The following is a 26,098-nucleotide window of genomic DNA, read 5'->3' as shown; positions in this document are numbered from 1 at the left end:
CCTGTTAAGTAAATGTTAAAACACTGTGGATTTTAAACACATATATACATGTTTATTCACCACGTTCTGAAATTCATGAGCCAAGGTTCAAAGGGCTAAATAAATCACCAGTTTGAATACAAGATTGTCAATGCTCTAAGAAATTGTTACAATGATGTTATATTAGATCTTGAACTTCTGAATATTTTATTTTTCTTTTTATAAGTAGTGTTTCACTAGAAAAAGAGCGGGTGGGAGTAAGCTTCTGCCCACATCAAAACAGTTCTGTTTTTATAGCTATTATATACTTACGGTCATATAAATACAACTGGATGAAATTTTTCCATGAGAACTATATATATATACATATATATATATATATATATATATGCTAGATTCAATCTCTTACAAAAGGGGGTCTTCTTTTAATGGAAAATGTAAATGAATTATCAGAAGTGGAGTGCCTGAAAACTGTGGAGGTTTTAAAGAAAGGCTGTACTCTGGTTCAAAGAGGTGACTTCATTCTTAATCAGAATTCTCTTTTGGGTGCCTTCTACTTCCATTCCCTTATTTTGCCTTTCTCTTTGTCATATTGAGAAATGCAGCTGTTACAATAGCACAAACAGGCAGACATCCTCTCCAAGGGCATCACGACAGCCTTTAACATAATGCACTGGTCAGCAGAGACCAACATTGATGAGGAAATCCATGAACACTTGAGACCAGTTCAGCGTGATATGCATTCTGATGCTCTCAGCCCTTCCTCATGAGACTGATTTTATTTTTGCTTAAGAAAAAGGCATAAACTTTCCATTGAGACATTGCAGGTATTTAAAGTGAGTTTGCTGTTCGGAACCGGGCAGCATGAAATACTCTCTGAGTTAGATGAAACCAAGGTGTCTCTAAGCAAGGAAGACTGAAAATAAGTGAGCTTCCTCAGAAGTAACCTGCCACATAAATACTTGTGAGCATTTCTTCAGAGAGCTGAGCTTGTATGATAATTGTTTGCTAAGAATGGCGACTTTTTTCTTCTGAGTTATGTTAAATTTGAACAAGAATCTCCTTGGTTAACTCTTTGTCCCTTCCCATGGTCAAGTCTGGCTTTTTCCACTTGTAGCGTAGCACGATCCAGACCCTGTCAGTTTGATGCACTTGGAACCTGCCCTAGTGCCGCCCTTCCTGCTAACACCATTCCAGCTTATTTCCACACCTTCACCAATATCCAGCAGCTCTCTCTGTATATTTGCATAGTTTGTACATTTCTTGTGAGCACAAATGACTTTATATATTCTCAAGATTCTCTATCATTGCTATTTTATTATACTGTACAGATCTGTGTTCATACTCTGTATTTGGCTTGAGGAGGAATCACAATGTGTTATATGGATTTTATTTTGTTTCAGAGAGGCATTTTTATGAACAAACTTGTAGGATATCAAGCATCTGGCAGTGCTTTCTCTTGAAAACCTGAAATATTGTGAGACAAGGAATGCTGACAAACTGTTAGAGGTTTATGGGGCAGACTGTCAGGTGGGCCTAATTTCCAGGGAACACAGAAATGCAAGAGAGGTGTAAGGAGGAAGCTGTGAGATGTAAGAGAATTTTTATCCCAATATTTCACAGAAAGAAATTGAACGAGAGCAGTGATGAGGGAAAGTTTTAAATTCTGGAATGTTAACTTAAATGTGAGAAAGTGAACCCCCACTCTGATATCTGTGCACTATCCAAAAGTGAGTGGAAAAGAACTTCTTTGAATGCTGTGAATTAGCTAAAACTGAGCTTGGATTACAAGCAGACCTGAACACTACTCCAGATTTTATATTAGTTTCAGCAACAGCTTGACTGCAGTAACGCCGCAGTGATTGTGAAAGAGTGGTACTAACAATACTGCTGATGAGCCTGAGATCCATGTATGCAGCTTAGCTGCTTTCAGTGATGCAGGGGATTCACAGTTGTAACAAGTTTATTTCAGGAATGAAAAAACAATCTTGGAAAAACTTACAACCATGTGGCACTCAGATGTGAGGCTGGCACTGACCTGTTAGCCTGCTGATGAACTGGCCACGTGGAGTGCCAAAATTATCTGTGTCTTTATCACTCTGCTGTTATGTCTGTATCGCGGCTGGCTTGAATTCAGGCTTGCTTGCTGAGATTTCTTTAGGTTTTAACTTGGGAAATAATAACATTTGCTTGGAGTTTTGGAGATTATTGGCAATCAACTTGTTTAAATAAATAAATAAGTAAGGCCAAGGTAAAATGTGACCAAAGACGAGCAGAATGTTCCTAAGGGACATGTTCAGCCCTTGATTGCCTTTGTGAGGTTGCATGGACGTAATTAAGGTCAGGACACCATCAGAATTTGGAAACTCAGTTGAGAAGCCTTTTCACAACTCTAGTCAAGTTAGTAAGATTGAGAATTTTTATAAATGCACCGCCCCAACAAAATATATCTGTGGGACATTTGGAGCAGTTGTGCAGATATTAACCAGCTGGTGCACCCTCCTCTGGGAAACTCATTGCTCTGATCAAGCTCCCCTTTCTGATGGGGGAAACAGATAAAGTAAAAAATAGCAAATCCTTGCTGGAGCTGCACTCTCAGGGGTTAATTCCTGTCTTTTGCCTTCCTTGATTCACAGAACCATGTTCTGGCTTTCACCTCAGCCGCTGCTCGCTGTAGTCAGAACAAACCTGTGCTGCCAGCTGCCCTGCAATGTTATAGTTAGGAAGACAATGGTGCATTAATATAGCTGTGGTAGGAAAAATAAATAATCCATTTAGTTTGACGTGTTTAAACTGGTTTATGTTTGCTTCATCTGGAAAAAGTCCAAGTAGAGGGCACCCAGGGTGATACTTTGGTGGTTTTCCTGAAGTACTACAGTCCTCACTATGCAGCAGATTTTAGCCTTGATAGGAACAGCAGAGGATGGGAGCTAAGATGATCCCTCAAGTATGTATCCTCCATATCGTCCACTTGCATAGGTCTTGGGGAGATCTCAGCACACAATGCAACCACCTGCACCCAGCACCCAGTGGTACCCCCTGCTGGAGGGGAAATGACTGGTGGAGAGGGCCCATGCCCTGGCTGGGGAGGACAGATGAAATCAGAAGGAGAGATGCAGGCAGTGTTCCTCTGGCGCAGTCAGACCAAGGGATGTCACAAGGTGCTTCCTAGCCAGCGGGAGTCAAATCCAACATGGAGCAAGCCACACTTCAAAAGCACTCCAAAGAAAATTCAGGCACTATTATTTCATTTTGGGCAGCTTTACTTCCTCTCATCAGTCAGTGGGGTCCTGTGCTACAGCCAGCAAACATGCCAGCCATCTGGCAGTTTTTATTTTTATAGTGATCCAACAACTACGAAGCATGCCAGGCTATTTGTACCATCTGCCACATAAATGTCATTTCAGCAAAAGGATGCTGGACACCTGGGGACCTGGAGTTCCAAATCCTTTTAAAGGGGAAATCAGTGTCTCCCACTGTAGAATAGAGGTTGTTTGGATCCCCGTCTAGCAAGAGACCAATGTAGGACAAAACAGTAATATTTATGGCTCGTAGACAATTCTCCAATTCTCTCTCTCTCTCTTTTTGGTTTCTTGTGGGGCTTTGCTCTTTCTGTCTTTTTGACTGTGAGGATATAAAAACGACTGCACTAAAGCTCACAAGTTGATGGACATTTTCAGCAAAGTAATGGTGTCGTACAATCTCTGGCAGAAATTGTTCAGGTTTTTAAACATATTTTCTACCTCTTTAAAACCAGAAAGGAGCTCTTGTTCCATAATTCAGAAGGGAGGATCAATGCATTTCAAGCTGCCGACCAATGGGCTTGAAAGCAGAGAAGAGTTTATGAAGGTCAAAATATTAAAAAACTTCTTGGTCTTGCAGCTGGATCTATAGGCAACACATAACATCTTTAGGGAGCCCAGGATTTTGAAGAGACTTAGGGATTTGGCTGTGGGCTTCTATTTACAAAAGGAAGGACATCTTCTTTGGGGATATACATGTGTTTTTATGTTATTTTTCACTGTTATAGCTGAGTTTGACAGCAATTTTGGACAACATATTGGTGACTGAGAAAGAACAAAGTTCATCTATTGTGTTTCTGAAGGCTGTTTTGAAAATGTCCTACTATTGTCAAATATTAAAAAATATGGGGCATAGGTGTATAATTTGTAAGTTTGGTGTGTTATTTTCCTAAATCGAATTTTGCAGTTATTAATCAAATATTGCACTCAGAGGACATCAAAATAGCAGTTTGAAATGAGAACTTTTGTTCTTAAAATTTTCAGCCAGCTGAGGTTCAGATTATGTGCTGTAATGGGACAATGAAATGGAAGTAACATGGCATTCACTGATTTCTGCTGTTTTGTGATTTTAATATAATTACATTTCTCAGCATGTTTTTCATTGTTGGGAACATAAAAAGAATAGTGCCTTAGTCCAGTAATTTTTCTTTTGTGTTGAATATTTAAAAATTGGATAGGCATTGCAGTTTTTTTGGTCCTTGTTTATTACCATTGACAGTTTATTTAATTGAAGAGATCTCTGCAGACAGTTTAGACAGCCCTTACCCACCAGATGAACAAAGATAAATCAGCCTATGTGTTTATGCTAGGGTTGCTTTGTAAATTTTCTTCTTTGCTCTTGCTCACCCTCTCTGCTTTCCCCTCCATTTTATTGTAGTAAATGTTGCCCCCTTGGAGGATCTCACTGATGTGCTCACTCTGTGATTTTCATTGTGTTTCTTTTGTCTGTACTACACCCATGTTCCCTGAAAATTTTAACTCAGAGCCATTGTTCATCCTTTTGCTCTTCCATTCATATGCCAGTGCAGCTCTGCTAATTTTGATAGGAGGAAATAGGACACTCTCTGGGCCTGTCCTTAATCCCATATAATTACATAGAAAAAGTTGGACTAATGCTGCAAAATACTAACCCCCTGACATCCCTTGGAGAATTGTTTGGCAATTACTTAATTTCACTCAGCAGAACAGAACAAAAAATTACTTTTTATTTTGGAAAGCACAAATATTTAAGAGCACTATAATGGTCAAAAGAGTATGAAATAGGACTCTGTTTTAATCAGAACACTTAGCAAAATAACATAGTCTCCCTTTCTATGGTGGGAATGAAAGCGCCGAGCCATTTGGCAGCTAGACCTTCTTGCTGACTAAAGGATTTCCCCGTGCAGTATAAAAATGTTACGATAGTGCACCTTAACCCATCACTGTTTTCTGTTGAACATCATTAAACTTAGTCCTTCTGTACTGTCAGGTTCAGTCTGCTTCTGGTGTTGACCTTTTCAAGCCCTTTGTCCCCAAAGCATGCTGTAGGGGAAATTCAGGGCTGGGTACCTGGGGAGTTCTGGCTGCAGTGCAAGCCACAGCTAGCCACAGTCCTGAATCGAAATGGACATTTCTGAATCAGAGCCCAAGCTGGGGAGAAGGGAGGCAGACATACTCATTTTCATTGAATTTTGCTGGGAGCTGGGTATTTAATTATCCTCAACTGCTCTGAAAGATCTAAGGCTCGTTTTGGCAGGAGACCATTGTTTCTCTGCCTGCTAGAGCCTGCTGGACCCACACTGGGTTTTCTTCTCCTCATAGGCCTCTCTCATGGACTTTGGTTTATCTGTTAATTGGAGAACAGTATGAGTCTGCTCTTGCTGGAACAGAAAGTAGAGAACAGATGTAGAAGTCTGAGGCGTATGGGCGAAAGTAGCTCCTTCAGTTTCACAGAGGATAATCTGCTGTAAATACATTTACCATTTCTTCCGAGAATGTTGCAGGTCTTAGGCCTGAAATGAAGGCAGAAAAGCACACTGCTCTGTGTTACACAAACAGAGGTATGAGGAAAGACTCGCAAAAATCTGTTTTTCTGATCCCCAGACTTTATTGTAATCGGTACCACTTCACAACTTCAGTCCTTCCTCCCTGCCATGCTTCCTTCAGGCTTCATCTGAACGAGAAACTTGCTGGGTGAGGTTCATAATGAGCAGATTACCCACTGTTTGATGACATCTTGCCCAGAACTGCTCTAAAAGGCAATGTGGGCTTTTAAAAATACTAATTAATACTTTGGCAGAGATATTTGGAAAATTCTAGATTTTTCATGTCACAGCGAAAAGTTTTAAATAAGCAGCCACCGGGCTGGGCTGGCTGGAGGAAAAGGTTCCTTTAATGCCTGAAAAGTAAGTCCCCTTTGTAGCACTTCCCTGCTAATCTCCCGGAGATGTGGAGTTCATAGCGAATGGGAATTCGAAAGCAGTTCTGCTGGAAATGGCTGACAAAGATGATTGGGCTGCAAAACATGACTCTCAGAGGCTTTTTTCCTCTGAAGGTGTCTGATACACTGTGGATTGAGAAAAGTATCTCTGAATAGAGTTAGACTTTTTGCTGTGAGTAGTGATTGTGTAGCCCCATTAGGTGTGGCCCCACCAAAATCATACTTGTGGTCTCAGTGAGTAGACTGAGCCTCCTGAATGAAACACAGATGTTAATCTGGAAAAAAAAAAAAAGGCACATAATGTTATGTACATAACAAAGTGCTTGGCAAGCTGAAGGAAAACAGTGATTTGTATTGTTATTATTATTTAATATACAAATAAAGGCCTCACTGGGCTGAAATTGAATTTCAGCAGCCTTTCTGGAGGCAATTAAAACCATTAGCTTCATCAGCCAAGGCCAGCGTTTTAATGTCTCTGAAACACTCAGGCTGCCAAAGTTAATTATTCATCCTTTTCTTAATTGGATTCAGATTGCATTTTAAAGGTGCAGCTTTAAGAGGGTTGGCTGAACCTTAATTTTTCAACCCTACCTCTCCTCCCTTCCCTCTCCCCAAGAAATGTCTCAGAAGGTATCATTTCAAGCCTTTGTAGAAGGGTTGGAGACTGGATTTCAGGCCAAGCCAGCAGCTGATCATCTCATGGCAGATCTCAGTCAGCTTGGTAAACAGGGCAAAATCATACGTCATTGTAATTGGCTTTGTGATAGTAATGCTGCTTTTAGATGGCAAGCTGGCCAAAAGAGACACAAAAATATCACTTGTTCTTATGCTAAGACTTAGGGCAAAATACAGTTGTCATGTCTTACATTTCCACTGGTAAACAAATAACTTTCATTTTATAAAATGTTTACACTATATAAACACATGCAAAATATCATATTCTGAATTCTACCAATAATTCACACTCTAAGATGCAAATGATAAGTATGATGTAGTCCTTAGACTGCAGGCTTCATTTCTTAAGGCTGTAAAACTGTTTTTTGGTTCAAAACTTGCTGTTTGTTTTTTGAAGAAATTGCTTTTCAGAACAGAGGATTCAGAAGTAGTTTAGAAAATGAAATTATTCTTTCATGGCTACATTGTCAAGTTGTAATTTGGTATACAGACAACCCTTTTCATCTATGACAAACGTCGCTTTAAGTAGTTGACCTCAGCCCTGTGACATGCTGCCTCTAAAGGCAAACAGGGAGGGATATTCTGCACTATATAAAGAAGAAAAGTTTAGATTAGCACTCCCCCAAAACATCCCTTCTCTGGACAAAGCCAGAGGTACACCTTCTGCAAAGGAGAAGCTGAGGGATCAACTGACTGAGGGATGAATAAGGAAAAACAGCAACAAGAGTGCAGAACTCACAGAAAAGAAGGGAATACCTGGAAGGGGATGCTGAGCAAAGAGGGCCCTGTGCTGCCCAGACAGATGCTCTGATCTGACCTGTTGATATTTTCTGTCTCTATAGACCATTTAGCTTTTTGATGTATTGCTGTGCTGTGTGGTATAGATGGTTGCTTGTTAATATTACATAAATAAATAGGTTTTCTGATCTAGATACAGCTAACAATTTTTAGAGTACAGTCTTCCAAACAAGCCTCTCAGCTTCAACTGACTTTTTCCAGATCCTCCAGAGATGAAAAGTACCATCCCATTATAATAATATATTTTCATCTTCCTGTGCAGTTATTTTTAAACTGAGAAGTTAGATGTCACTCGTTTTCTTGTTATTAACAACATCATAAAAGAAAAATATACATTTGAAGTCTGAACTGGTGTCTTTCCAGAATCGTTTCTCAGGCCATCCGGTTGCCTATGAGTTTCCAAAATAAAATTGTTGAGCAATGTACTAACTTCTTTTATGAGTTAGAAGTAGGGTAAGACAGTAGACTATAATATTTCAGATGGGTGTAACTGCTGAATCTGTCAGATCTTTGTCCACGTTATTAGCGACACTTGCAAGGTAAAGACTGTCACAGGCTAAACTAAAAGGGTGGGAGTTTTATATGGAGTATGAGTTTTTGATTTAAGTGTTTCTCAAAGCTGAAACTAAGAAACATCTGTCTTTTATAGTGTTCATGATTACTAACACTCATGACTGCACGAGCTTGTTTCCTAGTGTTTCAGCTTGCTGCAGACTTTAGAAGATGACCTTGTACCCTCAAAGAAGCAAAATCTTATAGAAGCAAAGAATAATTTAATGTAGATTGGGACAAGTGTGAGAATCATCCTCATGGGACTACTTCACAGATTGCTCAATGTTTTATTTGCTACTCTTTAATGCTATTTTCTTTAGTAATAACATTACAGCCCGATTAGCATTTTTGTGCTGACTACAAGATCATCCCAAATTACTGTCTTCTATTCCATGTCATGAACTAAGTCAGAAAAACTGCAAATAGACAAGCTGAGGTAAGATGAAATCAGCTCCTGTCAGAGCACTGGGATTTATAGGGAATTGTTTCTGAATTGATGAGGCCCCACGTTTTGTCAGTCCAGGTATTTCTAAAAAAACTGCATGCATATAGTGTGAGCACAGACACACACCATCTAGCTGTGGTGTAACAGCTGGGTTGTGAGGAGTTAGTAGAGACCTGGTATTTTAAGTACAGATTCTCTTCTCTTTCCCATCATATACCTGTCTTTAGAAATGAGGCTGCACATGCTGGGAATCATTCCAGGTCTCTTTGTGCTGTATCCCTTACAACCGATATCATCCACAAAAAGGAGCTGGTTGCAGTGGCGGGAGGCGATATGAGCAGGGACTGCTCTCTGGTGCAACTCCAACCTGACAGTTCAGTTTGAGAACAGCTATCAGAGGGCTCTACCTTTTCCTTAATAAAAAACGATTCAGAACTACCTGCAAGATTTTTGTCCCTCACACCAGACAAGACGACAATGTGAACTTCAGTGATGTTGCTTTTGAAACAGTTGTTAGCAGACAGATGGGGATATTGATTTAAGAACATCATTCGTGGAGCATTGTCAGATTTGGTCGTGTTTACCAGAGGCAAGAGCGATTTCCAGTTCACAGGTGCGGGTACCTATGTCAGTTATTTTAGGTTTGAATGGCTTGTTTATGTTTTGTTTAGGAGTGATTTTTTTTTTCTTTGAGGTTTCCAACTAATAGGGGCTCCACCTGGGAGTGCTTGACTTATGCCTTGTCTTGCCCTGCAGGGTCTTCTGGAGGAAGACTGAGCTAAAGCCCAGAGAAACTACTTTCTTAGAGGCATGTTAGTTATGATAGAAATTAGTTAGAAAAGGATGTCTGTGTGATTATTATCTTCTTTTGCATGTAAAATGGAAAAAGAAAAGCTTTTGATTGTTGCCTGTTTCCACTAGATGGGTCCCCTGCATCTTCTGTCCTTGCATGTGATCATAAGATATTTCCTTGGCAGACATTATCCGCCTTTGCCAATGCAAACACTGTGATAGACCAGTGGAAATCAAAATGAGTGCTGAGCAGCTTTCACCTCTGTAAGGAGAGTTTCTGGCTGCAGGTGTTGGGAGTGAAAGGAGTGAAAGCAAGCCTTGATTGATGAGAAATTCTGATTTCAGGGTGACTAGAAGCTGGGAAAGTTTCCTCTGCTCCCCTCCTCCCTCTGGAGAACTGCAAGTCAACCATAGCAAGAGAAACGGATGTGTATCAGAGCAATCAGGAAATGAGGTCCATGCAGTTTGGACGTGAATATCCCTGATGAGGAAATCATTTCAAAACTGCCCAATTTACCATGGAAGTTATTCCTGTTTCAGGAACAATCTGTGAAAGCTATACATGGCTTTTCTGGGCAATGAGGAGAGACAGAAGCTCTTTCGTAGAAATTAAGTGGACCTTTTAAGCTGGTCCAGCACACAGAACTCTTTTGTCTCTGTAATTGATGCTACCCAAGTCAGGGGCAAGAAATGTGTCTTTGGCTGAAAGAGAAAAAAAAAGTACTAGAGAGCTGCATCATATTTCCTAGGAACTGTAACACCATAGCAACAGTTGTCTTTCAGTGCTGCTGCTGCATTGCTTGATAGTGCTCAGATTGCTGGGAGAGCCAGAATCGGTTCTGCTGTAACACTGACTGCACGTGAGCTGGTACTGTTAGTGGATAATTACAGGAAAAATGGACATATACGGTGCATCATTTTTGCCTGTATATGCAATGATTTTTTTTCTAAGAAACATGCAGCATCTATTTCTCTCCTATAAAAGGAATTTTAAGGGGAAATTTATCAGTAGAACTGATGGGGTCAATATTCTTTGATGAAATACTTTGCATGCCAGGAATTGATATTGTGTGTGTGGAAATAATGTAAAATCCCAAACTGTGAGGATGGATTATTTATATTAGACAGATTTACTGTAGAATAAATAAGTAAATAAATAGGAAAATATATCGGTTCTTTCAGTATTTTTTTTTTTTGGAATTAATAAATATTCTGAATGAGTTTTCAGGCAGGAATTAAATGTATAGTGAATATATGTTGAAATAAAAACATAGCATTTCAAAAAAATAAAATAATAAAATAACTTTTGGATTGACTACATATTTGTTTTCAGATGTTCAGTTTATGGAAATGTCAACTCTATCCAAATTCAAGTCAGGAGAAATGTTTGAAAATTCTTCTGAGATGAGAAAGCTTTTTCCTGCCTAGTTCTGTTCTACTTATTATATATTAATACTGCCTGGCTCCCTTTGTTAGGTGTGGCTTTTTTGTCATTCTTGTATGCGAACTTGCATGGAAAATTAAAGCACACTTTCTGATCAAGTTAGGATGAAGAGACAAAACAAAATGTCCCTCCCCCTTTGAATCTAACCAGGTTTTAACATATATCCTAGTGTTGGGTACTGTAGAGTCGCAGACTAAATGTTCATGAAAATTGAATTACTTCTCCAAAAGGTGCCTGTACATAAAAATAGAGGCTGAACCTAGAGGTTTACCCTCTGGCTGCTCTTGCTGGGTCTTTTCTCTGGTTTTCCATTCTGTAGATGTTAGTCCACCTCCTTCAACAGGCACTGAAAACATGATACATTAAACAAAACAAGTGGGCTATAAATGGCCCGTGATTTATGGGTTATCTTGGTTTGTCAGTTCTCACTGCTGTGAAGCACTTCTGGTATTTGCACAACGATGTAAATTATTGCAGCGTGAGAGCATTAGCAAAGTGCCCTGCGAGCTGTGAAATATCCCATTGCTGACATTGTTTGTGCAGCCCAATAAACTGCTCTAATCTCAGGCTTGATGCTATCTCAGCAGTAGAGGAGCTAACTTGTTTTGAGGAAATACTGACTGATGAAATGCAAGAGGGAACCAACATGCCACAGACATGTGGATGCCCTGGCTGTGCGGCTGACAGTTCAGACGGCTCTTCATTTTGCACGTCAGAAACAGCAGTGAATGATCATGAACATCACCTTATATATGGGGACAAGGGAAGAGGAAAAGCTACATGCAGGGGGGCTGACCTGTGGTTCTGTAATGTAATAAATCAACTAATAGGTTTTTTTTCTTTTTTTTCTTTTTTTTTTTCCTCATTTGTGTACAGCTAACGAGAGAACACCAGGTGGCCCTCTCCTCCATCACTTACATCGGCTGTGCTCTGTCCATCTTCTGCTTGACGATCACGCTGGTCACATTTGCTGTGTTGTCGTGAGTGATTTTAACTTAATACCTGCTGAGAACTATGGTGCAGAAAAGCCAAACAATGCATTTCAGGCCACTGATTTGGATCCCTTTAGGTGCTCAGAATAAAACAAAGGCTATTAATTCTACAACCTTCCTTAATTAGATCCTGCACATGTATTTGTAACGGTTGGTTATTTATTAATTACTTTAATTTCCCGAAATGGGGTGGTCTCTATATAGCGAGCTATTTCCATGCTATGCGGGATTTTTAGATTTATTTATTTTTTTAAATGTCCATGTTTTGCCCTAATTCAGGAATCTTGTAGGGAGGCTGTAGAGTGTTTGCTCAGCAGCTAAAAGCAAGCACAGTATCAGCAATGACTGCAATATCACACACACTCTCCCCACTAGATATTTCTTGGAATTGCTTGGAGTGAAATGAGCAGTACTTCTTTCTGCTTTGTAACCATCTTTTCTGTAAGGCAGTGTATTTATAAGCCATGTAGGTGTGCCTGGACAGGAAGGCTCAGTCAACATTAGATGCGTCATTTCTGTTTTGTCAGGATTGGTTACAACTGCATCATATAACCCACATTTATTTTCAAATATCTTTCTGTTCTCTGTTGGGCGAGTTTACAAATGTGTTCCTTTAGGAGGATGAAGGACACTATAGGAAGTGTGAAATTCCCTCTGTCTCGTGTTTAAATCCTCTAGATCCCTGCACCCTCACACCTGTAATATGGCAGCCCCTTTGCTGTGCTTTCTGCACTGGGAAGGTTTTTGCCATGGGCACTTAGGGCCTCTTTGCCTGTTTATGTTCCAGTAGTGACAGCTGAGTTTGAGGCCCAGCTAGGCTTGATACAAACATTTCTGAAAAAAAGCTTTTATAGAGGTTTCTGTTTAAAAAATAGAAAATCTGACAAGGGGTGAAATAACTCATCCAAGGTTGCGCAGCAGATTGGGATCTTAACAAGGAATATGATTTCTCTCTCCTTTCTTGTTAAGCGCTAAACCATGTTCTTCCTACTCAGGAGTTCAAGTTTTGATTTCTATGCCTAAGCATGTCTTTTGGATGTCCTGTTAAGAGGCCAGTTTCTAGGAAAAAGGGTTTGCTGAAACCCAATAAACTGATTGCGATGTTTGTTTGTTCCAAAAAACTTATTATTTTCAAGTCTCAAGATCTGTGTTGGTCATACTTGGATTAAGTGTGCAATGTGTGGCAAAATCCAATCTAAACAAGTCCAATGTCTGCCTATCTGGCATACTTAGACTAAGGGGAATGATCTGCTCCATTTTTGTCTTGAGTGCAAAACTGGATGTTAGAGTGTTTAGAAAGGAAAATGAGCAAAAGAAGCTGATACTGCTGCAGCTGGGCTGAAAACTCCTTGAGAAACTGGAGACAAACAGCACACTTGGAAAGAGAGTTTGGACCCAGCTGACTATCACAGTGTTAAGCACCCCACCTACATACAGAATCATTCAAACTGCCAATTAAAAATAATTTGATTAGGTTTTCACTGGAGAGTGGGGCCTCATTAGACAGCTGAAGTGAAATTTTGCAATGCAGCGTTAGCTGATCATGAGGTAAGTGGAGAGGAATCTGGCAAGTTCTTTGCTACTCTGCATCCTGGCAAGGACGGCTGCTTCCCAGGGGGGCAGTCCTGATTGCCTTCTGGGCAATGACGCTCCAGTTTGTGACTACATGAAGCTCCTTATTAGAAAGCCATTGGCGCCAAGCAGTGCAACCTGTCTCTGGGTTACTTTTAGGACATTGATGCATTTTTTAGACTCCCTCTTCACTCCCTCCTCATGGAACTTTGGCTGAAACAGCACTAGAAGAGCAGGGATGATAGCAAGCCATCATCTGCATCATTGAGTCCGTGTCATCCTGCTGAAGGGGGCGTGCACAATATATCACCAGCTGTTGCAAAAGTCATCACAACGCAGCATGATGCAGCGAAAAGATGGGAGTGGGTACTGTTGTGCAGAGGAAGCACTGCCATTCATGCAGGCAAATGGTCTCCCAAAACAATTAAAGCTGCCAGTAGGGACTGGCAGGCAGCATGGATTGAAAGAGAAAACTTGTAGTCATTACCACTGTTCCATATTTTAAAGAAAATAATAAAATTATGCAAAGGCCTGAAATGTTCAGATAATGTTTTTGGTTTATACTTCCTATTTCTGGATGAGTACAGAAGCAAATGGTCAGAAGGCTGCCAGGAAACCACGTTCTTGTCAGATTTCCTGCCAGTTTTTGCAAAGACAAGAGAGACAAGGTTCATATAATGTTGTAATCATGGTCAGTGCTCTATCAAGATGGGCAATGACCATATGTGTAAGTAGTTATATTTCTTGTGCTAAGAAGCTGATATTGGTAAAGTCAAAATTGTAACGGCATCCTTTTCAAGTTCACTTATTTCGAATACAGGCAAATCTCAACAAAATACAAATAGAAACTTTGTGGGACAGTCTGGGCTAGATGGTGCAAAGTGCTGAATACTTTCTGTGAAGTGCAGATCTGATGTCCCTCCTTGACAGCTCAGCACCATTCAGAATCAAGTCCTTTGCAGATATTCCATCACAAGTCATTAGCAGAGCTAGCTAATGTGCAAATCAGATTGCTGCTGCCTTCAGGATGGTGGCAGAGTAAACAAGAAACCAGGTAGATACCACTCAGTCCTGGTGGAAAAAGTGCTGAAAAGACATTGTGATAACCCCACCAGGGCAAGAGACCAAAAGCCAAACAAAATGCTTTCTGATAAATCATAAATGTGTTCATGTTTCTTGGAGTACCGTCTTATTCATGTGTATTTCTGTCTTCTGCCAGGTCTGTAAGCACCATCCGCAACCAGCGCTATCATATCCATGCCAATCTGTCCTTTGCTGTCTTGGTAGCTCAGATCCTGCTTCTCACCAGTTTTCAGTTCAGCCCTGGAACGGTAAGTGCAAGAGAGAGAATGGCTGTGTTTTTGCAAGGCATCTGCATGGTATGAATGCTGCATGCAAGAAAGTGTCTGTTGCAGGTGAGATCTCCCATTTTAAACATGCCTTAGCCAAAAATGCCATCCCACAACCTGGATAAAGCTTTCTGTGAGTTCAGTAGTGTTATAATAGTATTTGTCTGTGTCTGTTTGCAAAACAATTCTGTATTGGAGAAGGTTGTATGAATTCTGTACTTAGGTAGGGTGGTAGTTTATTTGTATTTCTGTCAGGTGATTGATTTTTCTTTCTTTTTTTCCTCCTTTTTTTTTTTTTTTTTCATTTTAAAAAGTCATCTTATTCTTGCTGGAAGGTAATGAGCTTCCTAGTGGAACTTTCACAATTTATTCTGTTTTCTTGGTCAGCAAAACAGAAGGTCTTTTTTTTGTTGTTCTTCATGAAGTTTTATTTATGTGGTAGAATATGCTATTGTTTTGAATAGCAGATTTATTGTTCATGATCTCCACTCTGGAAATTTAGATATTTTTAAAATATCATTCATGTTTGACCTGAGTCATAATCAATGAGAAAGGTACAGCAAGCATTGCTTACTTAGCCATAGGTGTCAGAAAGCATTGCCCCTAGGTCTTGTAAAGAGTTTAAACCAAGATCCTCAGTACTGCAAAGCATGTATATACTTCCTAGGCAACTCGGGCAACTATTTAAGCAAATGACATACATGTTCATATTGCTTACCTGGAACTTAAGCTTTAAGCAAGTTTAGGCTTTTTCTGCTTTATCATGAAGACCTGAACTTTATAGATTTAGATATATATCTAGATATATATCTAGATATAGATATATATATATATTTAGATATAGATATAGAATTTTATAGATCTCCTACTGTAGGTGGGAATTCTTATACAGAGTGCCACGGTCTAAACCATCAGAATTGGCACCTAAAACATTAATTAGACTCAATTAAGATGAGTATGCCAAGGTAACTATATTACACACAAGTGAAAATGATTTGTTCCCGCTGTTAAAAAATATTAAAAAACACTATTTTAAATCACATAAGATCTGTTGATGTAATGTCCCACTTGAAAAAGGCAGAAACAAAAACTGATTTTAAAATAATCTTCCAGTGTGTTCTGTTTGTGTAATGGGCAAAACTTGGCTGCTTCTCTGGTCAGCTGTTACTCCATATTATTTTGGACAAGCAAAAAGGAGTTTCTACTAATCTTTTATTCTTCTCATTCTTAGTACCAGTAAATAAGAGGTTTGCATACTTTTAATTTTGTCGATACAAAAGCTATGTAAATTTATATTCATCTCAAATGGGATACCTTGAACTTCTGTTAAGTTTATAAATAATGTCTGCTTTTACATAGGCTATTATTACATGAGGATGTACAAACTCTTTGTAAATCTAAGTTTGTACTCCTCCAGGTATGAACAACCTTAACATCCAGGTAGGTCCTGAGTTAAGATAATGTGCAAGGGGGAAAATAATAGGGAATGGTTTATATGAAAAATGAAATCAAGACAGTGGAGAGCAACAAAGGATGTAACCTAAACCTGAAGACAAAGGTAAACTAGGCATTAAAATAATCCTCTCTAAGTAAGTATAGAGCTAACATTCTGCTGAAAGAACATAGGCTGGAGGGCAACAAATGTTCCCTGAGCATAAGAGGTGTCTTATTCTCACAGTTTCTCTTTTTGTAGCCAATCCAGATTTTCAAACAATCCAGCTGAACCACTTCTGATAAGTTGTAAAAGCTTCTTTACAGCTTACCAAGCCTGCATCACCTCCAGCCTTTTTAAATACTACAAAGTACTAATTGCATTTCCTGCTTTTAGTTGGATATTGGTAGAGCTCATATTCTCCAGAGTCCTATCCCAGGGTCCACCTACATTTAATAGCATGCCCTGTTTACACTGACATTTGCTTGTTCAGTTGAGAAGAGGTAGCTAAGCTTGTGAAGCACTCACATTGATTTATGTTGCAGTTTAACAGGTGCATATTTTAATGTCTCTTAAAACCCTTCAAAACATACTTCACTTATATTGAAATTATTTTGTATGAAACCAGACAAAACATATCAGGTACTCCTTTTGGAAGTGGTGTAGGTAAAGTCATGTAACATCAAAACCTGTATTAATTTATCATATATTTACCTATAGGGAAACCATAATTGGAAGCTCTCTGAGCCTGTTTTTATTTACATCCAGAGGGGCTGGTTCTCCAACCAGTGATCTTTTCCATATGTGATTATATTTTGGTGTGAATTGGCCACTATGTTTACCACTATGAATACTTTTTCTCCTTTAAAACCATAGCTCACAGAAAGCAAGCCTTTTTTATGCAATAGGCTTTCCAAAGTGAAACATCTCAGAGAGTCCCTGGATATTTCAGCCCTATCTCCTCTGTAACAGCAATAATTGTATGGCACAATACTGTAAAGATCTTGAAGCTGAAAAGCATGAAGTATGTATCCGCTGCACTTTTATTTTTATTGTTATAACCTCTAGGGATCAGGAGTGTTGTGATTCATCCTTTTATTAGTCTTGTGTACTTGTTTCTGCATGCTCTGTTCTCACTAGCTTGGACATCAGTTTTAATACCTTTAATTGCTGCTGTAATTGGACTGCTAAATGGTAGTTTACAAAAAGAGGGAGGCAGTATGTACGCTAGAAGGTGTACTTAATCTTCTCCTTCTGCCAAAGGTGGGTATATTTAGTGCTAAACAGTTTATAAGTGCTCTGCTTGAGAGGACAGGTGGTACCAGTCTGCTTGAGGAAATGCAGTGCAATAAGGTATGGCATTGAATAAACAGACCATGAGCTCACATCATTTTCTTACACGACTGCCTTTAGACTCTCCATCCTTTTCCCATTTCTATCTCTAGGGATATTTAGTTTTTGATTCCAGATATAGCATGCAGTATTTCCCTGTTAATTTCAGATGTATTGTTTAATCATTTGCAATTTATACTACAGCATTTTTCCTTTTGGAGCAATGTTTAACTTGCTAACCACAAAACTGAACTTCCACAATAGGACTTTGGTCTTCCTAACACATTCAGGAACTTTTTTTTTTTTTTTTTAATAGAAATTCTCGATTCCTTACATCAGTAGTTGGAGAAACAAAATGAATTTCTTTTGTTTGTGCTATAGGTATCTACAGAATTTGAAGACTGTGTATCAGAGTAGCATAAAGACTGCAGGGAAGGACATTTTCAGTGTGCTTTTTAAAAATGCAATAAAATTGCAACTCAAATTGAAAACACTATTACAAATTGGATTTAGAAAATACAAGCAAATTTACCTACCTGATTTAAGACTGTCCTCAATGAACAAATTAATATTATTTTCTTAGAGACATTTCTGAGAGACCGCTTTACTTTCTCAACAACCATAGCATAACAGGCTTTGCTACTAGCTGGACTGATTTTTCTATTTCCACAGACTCACAATTAGTCAAGTGTAGTAATAATAGTAGTAAGATCTGTCTTTCTATAAGTATCCTACTCTACGTAGCATGCATCCTATGATACAGAAAGAGTCACCTAGTTATTTTTAATGTGTATTGTCTCAGCTTTGCAATGCCTCTTTCAAAAAGGCAATTCTGCCATTTGAGGATGTTTTCTAAGTACTAAGTAAGGCATAAATGTGGAATGAGTATTATGCAAAATTATGTACAGACCAGCCTCCTGCAACTGCGCTTATTTTTATTTTTCTGGTGTTTTGTGATGTGTATTGCTTGGCTACTCAAAAAAATTGAAAGTATCCATTTGACAAGAGTAGCTTGTAAGTCAGCTTTATGTTGCATTTATATTTTTGTGGATTTATCTTCTGGTAGAAATCAAAAGGCATTAAAATTGATTTCATTGCCTTATGATAAAATTAACTGGAAAGGTTTTTACAGTTTTTGTCAATAAGCAAATCTGGTTTTGTTTTATGTCACCAAACATTTTGAAATACTAAAACACTTACAGATCTCACTTACATGAATTAAAACCAAAGTTATTGCTTTTTAATACATGTAATCACAGGGGATTTGCATCAGAATGTCCCTCTACTAGCACAGAACCAGCCGAGTAAAAGTGAGAATTTACTGGAAGGCCGCAATTTTTATTATACTATCAAAGTTCCAACGTTTTAATTTTCAGTAGCCTACCAAGTACCAAACTATCAACAAAAAGCAAAAAAAAGCCACCACAGACCAGCTAAACTAACATGACAAAGGGAACTACTGATTAACATCTTGAAGACCGCTGTGGCAGCAAACTGGTTTCTACTGGTAATGCTTCCTCAGCACACAGGCTCCCCTGGCCTGGTTAGCTTACTGTGACTTGTTCAGATGAGGAAGGAAATCCTTGAAGAAGACAAAAAAATCTTTTTGTGGACCACATGCAAGCAACTCCTCCAAAATTCTGGAGGTGTCCTAGTAGGGATGTTACAGCTACAAAGCAGAATGACCACCATCAGTATGCTACAGGCCGCAAAAATCAAATAAAGCTGGGACTCCTTCCAAGAACATGTTTAAAATGTACCTTAACTGAAAGCAAACCAAACAAGGTTATCGTGTGGTAAGATTATTGTCAGTCACATCTGTTCAATTACTGTATGATGAGGGAAACCACTTGTGGTGAGACATCCTCGAAAAGCAATTAGTGGGGGAAAGGAGAATGTGCTGTGTGAATATGTGAGGAGTGGGGAAGAAGAAAGGTTTAGTTTTCACTGTTTTACAAGGTAGGCTGATAAGAGACTTGTAAGAGATGTAAGGATCTCTTTGAAAGGATCTCTTTGAAGATTAACTGGGGAGAACTGCTATGACAGCCTTTAAGGAAAAGCCAGGCCTCAGGCCCAGGCTGTGTTTCCTCTAGCCCACAGCAGGCCGTACTAAGGCCTGTAAGCAGGACTTAGAGGCAGCTGTAAGCAGGACTCAGGAGGACATTTTTACTTCTTGCCGCATTGCCTTTGGCATGGCATTCCTCTCTCTTTTGGGGCAGCATTTATTTCACTTCAAAACATGTAGTGGTTTACACCAAAGCAGATAGTCCAGTTTCCACCGGGTAGGCTTACTTTCTTGATGCTATTTTTCTGTTGATTAAACTTCTCTACTAGCTCCTATTGCCAGAATCTTGATGGCAGGCACATAGCGCTCCAAAAGTCTATCACAAAGGATTTGAACTGTCTGTAAGGACCCTACGGAGAAGAATTTCAGTTCTTTGCCTTAATCACTAAGTGTGTTCTTGTCAAATATGGCTTTGCATACAGCAGGTGCATATTTCAGACTCAGTAACTGGGAATTCAAGCAGGAAGGCAAACTAGATGACCACCATAGGAATTGAGAGCCAATTATAGCTTGCTGTAATTTTTTTAAATCTCTGTATTAGTGTTGCTAATAGAGGAATGTAAGAAACTTTTACAGAATTTCTAACCCAGACAGACAGACACTAGAATGCAATGTGATTTAACCTGTGTGTTATCCTATTTTTAATATGAAGAACATCACAGAAGAGGGAGCAGGGTACAGCACAGTGTCTGTACCTTCACTTGTCTGATTTTCTTGTTTACTACAAACTCAGCAACAGTTGTTGAATCTGCAAATTTCTAATTTTTAAATATTGTATATACTTTAGTAAGAGTATCATTTATGCACAAATAAGCAATCAGTTTTGCTTTCCACAGCATGTCTGGCAATGGATTTTTGTTGTTGTTGTTTGTGATAAGGTAAGAGGATTTGTTACTCCGAATCTATCTCAAAATGCTGCAGAAAAATAGTCCTCTAGTGCTTTGTACTTTAATGTTTTGCACCAGTGATTTAACATAAATGTAAAAAGAAACAAAATAATTGCAAAACCAATATGACTGCATCACAAAGAAGTAATATATTATTTTTTTGTTCTTAATCTAGCTGCCTTGCAAGATCTTGGCCATTCTCCTTCATTTTTTCTTTCTGAGTGCTTTTGCATGGATGCTGATGGAAGGATTTCATCTCTACAGTATGGTGATCAAAGTATTTGGGTCAGAAGAGAGCAAGCACTTATATTATTATGGAATTGGATGGGGTAAGCATTTAGGAGCTGCTTGCTTTTATTTTCTTCACCATGGAACAAGATTATAATCAGAAGCATGTGTAAAAGAGTGATCTTATGATCTGAGTTTACCTTACTGAGAGTAGGTCTTAATCAAATGTTAATATGTGTAGTCTCTAGACATAATCCCACTGCAGTAAATTCTTTGATGTCACTAGGCCAGATCAGATCCTAAATTAGCAAATCAATAGGAGGAATAGGGGAGGGAGGCCTCACTGCACTGACAAGTTCTTTTTATTGTCAGTCCCCAGCTTTCTCTCTTGTTAGTATATTTACTCTGAATACAAACAGCAACATTTAATTAGAAATCGAGTGTCAGTACCACTTTCAGCAGCAGTATGTGCTCATGCTCTACTGAGTAGTTTTGGGTTGTTCCTTCATGATCTTGATGAAAGTGCAATAGAGAGAATTCATATATATATCCCATAAAATTTCCACATATTAAATTCTGCAAGTCTGGGGAAAGAGGCTAACAAAATTGTCTTAAGATTATTTTGTTTGGCTGTAAAATTTAGGGTAAATTTATCTTGAATACAGCTATCAAAAGTCAAGCATTCTTGTGCCATCCTGAGGCCATAACAGATATACATATTCCAGTATCTAATAAAAATTGACATTTTTTTTACAGTTTGGATTGGCTAATTTTTGCACTGACCAAAAAAGGTGGAAAGAAATTGGAGACAAGGATGTCTCGTCTCATGTTAATCAAAACAGATAGTTCATTTTTTCATTCCTTACTTTTATTTGAAATGTGAATGCATTTGACTTTTGCAAACTCATAGTTCCTGGAATAATGTCAAACTCCAGTCCTGAATTTAAAAACCTAGACACATTATTCTTATTTAAGCAGAAGATCTGGTCTGTGTACATGTACAAAAATTTGCAGAGTCTCTATTAAATGACAAGTTGAAACTTGAGGCACAAGTTGACAGGACATGGGAACAAAGAACTCCACACTGACCATCAATGATCTGATAATATCTGCAGAGATTTCTGAGGGTTATTACTCCTGTAAAATGCATTCAACAGTAATCAGAGAGACAGGATACCAAATACGTACAGCTGATTGACGTCCTGGGTATTATCTTTAGTCCCAAGGGTGCTGAAATTGCATTAAAGCCTGCAGTTGTAATTCAAAAGAAGAGAAATTTGAGGAAGGTGATAACATTCTACCTTTAAAACTACCTTAACTACCTTGAGATTGATTGGGAAAAAAAATACTGTTGCCTTGGTGATTCAGCATAACCCACACAGATTATCATAATAAAATGTTACCCACCCACCCATCTGCAGGATGCTGATGATACAGTTTGTGATACTGGAGATTCTGCTGTAGCTCTTTTACCTTAACCTGTTTACCTATTCCTGACAATTTCCTTTCCTTTGGGGAGCACCTTAGAATGGAGATTTTGTTCCAAGCTGGAAAAAGATCTAAGCTTTGTTGTTTGCTGTCATCATAGACTTCTCCATAGATATGGTATAATATAGCAAAAGAAAAGAAAATCATACAAAATTAACTTCTACAAAACAGATGGGAGAATATACTTTTCCCCATCAAGTAAAATAGATCTTTTCAGTATTGGAAAGAAAAATATTTTCATTAGTGTCTAATCTTCATCTTTCTCTATAAATTACATATATAACATTGCAGAATTAATGTCTTAAAATTGCTTGTTTCAAACTGTCTGCCTCAGAGTTTCTAAAGCCTGTCTGTTTTTTTTTTTTTGCTATGTATAGATGACACAGAAGCTTTCAAAATAGAGCTCACAGATTTACAGGCATTTTCCATTTTATTTACCATTAGTGCCTCAGAAACGTAGAGCAAAATGGATTAGATATGAAGTTTAATGCAAAGAAGAGGAGGGAAACTGGTAACCTATCTGATGTTCATTTTAGGCTTTGCACTTCAGACTGTATTTGGGCTAAATTTACAGAGAATTCTGTCTGAATAAGGATGTGCTATTGGGCTTCCAGTGCCCAGCTATTCAGAGTTTATGCCTACTCTGCAGGCTGCATTTTGATGCTGGGTTTGCAAGGTAGCTTTAAATTAGCTGGCTTGGGGACCTGGAGAGCTCATGCTGCAGCAGCACAGGGATGTGTGTTGGATGATTTGCCCCATTTCAGTGTGACTCTGTATTGCACTGGGACTACAGAGGCACAGATGACACCACTGCCATAGATCAGCTGCCAGAAAGGTGTACTAGAACATTTTCATCTGATACTGTGCTCTGGAATGCACAGTCTATTGCATCATAAATTTGGTGATTGTGGATAGAGTTGGTGAGCATATTTGTAGCATCTGCTAACCGAGAAAACATTCAGATACAGTGAAGAACCATAACCATAATTCTTTCATGGATGATAACCAGTGCCAGTACAACGTTAACATTACCTATTATGGGGGTAGACTAAACTTTACAGCTCTTATGCAATTATTACTGCCAAAAGATTAAGTAAATACATTTACTTTTGTGTATAATATATAATCCATATTAATTCTTCAGTCCTAAATAAATCTTATGATCCCCTTAGGCTAAACACATTTTTTTCAGCCTTCCTGGAATTTATTGAATGATTGTTTCTTAAAGGAAAAATACTCCCATTTCACTGTAACAAAACCTTGATACTGCATCCAATGCCATCTACCATTTAATATCCTGTCAATGCAAAGAAAGAGCAAATGCTGCACTTTAGGCAAACAACATTTTACTATCACTGTCTTAACACATCTTTTTATGCAGATGACTGCTCTATGTTTCATCGGCATAAGTTTTATTATCTTCCAAAGGAACTCTGTATTTAATTTTCTTCTTCACTGCCATTTAAAATTGATAAAGAATCACATTAAATCCTTTGAATATCTGACTTTTGACTTGGGAAAAAAAAAAAGGCAGAGTAGAAGTGTAAAGGAGAGTTAGTCAGGCACAAGTGTTTTTGCTTCTGTGACATGTAGGTAGAGCTTGCTTGCTACAGGAAGACAACTGGCATCAGAAGAAAAACAGTGCCAATCAACAAGGTTGTCTCTACTCAGCAATTGGAGATCTGATTGGGAATCATAGATGCAGGCATACCTGGGAGCCAGGGTAGTTCAAATACCCATGGCAGTGAGAGCTTCAGCAGATGGGTTTATGTCAGTGCATAATTGCTCCGTTCAATATGATTATTGCTGATTTTGTTCAGATATGTATAGGATTTTCCTTTCTTAAATATACAGATGTAATAGTAAACTTAAATCTTGCCTTTGCTTAGTTTTTACACAAATATGCTTCTAATGGGTTATTCCTGATTTGGACAAGCATGGGAGAGCACAATCAAGTTCTGGGGTTGTTAAACTCCAGCCTGCAGAATGGATTTCAAGGTAGAAGAGCTAAGCAATGCCTGTAGGTGCTGCTTTTTAAGTATTGAGCACCTTTCTCATTTATAAATATAAGGCGTTTCTATCCACAGTCATTAAAGAGCAAAATACTTCTTCCAAAAATTATAGTTCTGCCATTACAGGACAGTTTTGCAGAATTTTATGAAGATAATTAACAAGATTATGAGGATAATTAGTAAGATTAAGCAGAAATTGCTTGTCAGAGAATTTTGTATAAGCCTCATGCAGAAACCCTGAAGAATTTAAAAGAAAATTGAAACTTCAAGCTATTGTGTATAATACTCTGTCTGGGACCTGGTTATTAAATTCCATAAAATGATAAAAACCCAAACCTTCACGTTTTATTAAATCATACAGGAATTAAGAGACAATCATTTAGTATTTAAAGGGATGATGTTGCACTATGTTCAGAACTGTTGGCAAAAAAAAACTCGCTTCCTTTCCAGCTCCTGGCCTGGAAAGCTGTGCTAAAGTGGCACAACAGGATATCACGGTGCTGAGGGCCAGCGGCATGCCGCTACCCCTGGCAGCAGGACCGTAATCATCTGCCTGTGTATAATTCCTTTGTAATCCCATAAAGCACTCTTCCACCTCTGAGGATGCTGCGTACTGGAACTGTCAGAATCCATCTGGAAACGTCTACTTTAAGCATGGAAATCTTGCAGGGCTATTACATATTTATTTTAAAATAAATCTTGGTTGGGCATCTGAGTGGGATCTTAATTTGCTTTGCTCTATTCATAATTGTCTCTCACTGCTGCGTGTGATGCTCTAGACAACTAAATGTCACCATTTCTATCTTCTTGCCTGCTAGTCATGCACCCCTGTGAGAAACTCATCTCCATTTTCTAGTTTGTTTCTGTATTCTTGAGCAAGGTGCATTTACTTGGGGGAAAGTGGTAAAAATAAACTTGATGTTGCTCCACTGGATATCACTGCTCAAATAGCAAGAGAGAGAAATTACATTAAAAAAAAAAAAAAAAAAAGAAGGGCTGAAAAAGGACTCTGATTCTCAGTGAAACTAGCACTAATTCAGTTAACCTGTTAAACTAGTGCTTTATTGAAAAGTCATTTTGTTTATTCAACATTAATTGATTAAAACAGTGTAGTACAAAGCTGCAGAAGGATGTTGAGTTAGACTTAATTATAAAATCGCTCTGAGCTGTTCTGTTGTCCATGTAAATTTAGCTGAATTTGCAGGGTTTTACTGGAAGTTGCACTTTTGTTACTAATGTTGCTTCCAACTTTGTTTTTTCACAGGGTGCCCATTGGTGATCTGTGTAATTTCCGCAACATCATCCCTAGACAGCTATGGAGAAAATGACAAGTGAGTATGAAAAGGGTTTCGTTCCAGGTACAATAACGATGAAAAGTGTGGTAGGGAGGAAAACGTGTAGATCTTTTAGCAGGGCTGTAGTTCTGCAGCTTGCTGCTGAGGAGCAGGGGAGGTTGCCTGCTTGTAGAGGTCGCTGCCTCCTACGCTGGGCACTCAGTGTGAGCTCTGCTCACCCCACTCACAGAGTAAAGCAGGGACTCAAGCATTTCTGACAAGGTGAGAATAATCTTTGATAAAAGATTTTTAACCTTTTGAAGAAAACTGCAGTTAAGCATCTGTAGATCTAGAATGGATATTGTTAAATAAAATTTTTAAAAGTCCAATTCAATATGAGAAAAAGAAAAGCAAATTTATCTGAGAAAATACCATAGGATTCAATCTTACTGCTATGTAAGTGAAAGTTTGGGAAACAGGGTTATTTGTTGTGTGCGGTAAACTAGTTTATATCCCCACCACTGTAAGAAAGAAGCGTCAAGCTGACAGCATGTTTCCCA

At 38.6% G+C, this 26,098-nt stretch overlaps 1 protein-coding gene across 2 annotated transcripts in view; it reads left to right on the top strand.

Annotated features, from left to right (window-relative positions):
• ADGRD1 (adhesion G protein-coupled receptor D1) overlaps positions 1-26,098 on the top strand; it is a 153,663-nt gene that overhangs the window by 91,113 nt on the left and 36,452 nt on the right. For both annotated transcript variants that reach the window (XM_035564929.2, XM_035564928.2), the window contains 4 exons: positions 11,784-11,887; positions 14,691-14,802; positions 20,712-20,865; positions 25,529-25,595. In XM_035564929.2, the coding sequence (XP_035420822.1) occupies positions 11,784-11,887; positions 14,691-14,802; positions 20,712-20,865; positions 25,529-25,595 (437 nt within the window). The remainder of the gene's footprint in view (positions 1-11,783; positions 11,888-14,690; positions 14,803-20,711; positions 20,866-25,528; positions 25,596-26,098) is intronic.

This window comes from Cygnus atratus, chromosome 17 (genome assembly GCF_013377495.2).
Source record: "Cygnus atratus isolate AKBS03 ecotype Queensland, Australia chromosome 17, CAtr_DNAZoo_HiC_assembly, whole genome shotgun sequence".
NCBI classification, from domain to species: domain Eukaryota; kingdom Metazoa; phylum Chordata; class Aves; order Anseriformes; family Anatidae; genus Cygnus; species Cygnus atratus.
The sequence above is the reverse complement of the archived record's forward strand: the minus strand, read 5'-3'. Positions and strand labels throughout refer to the sequence as shown.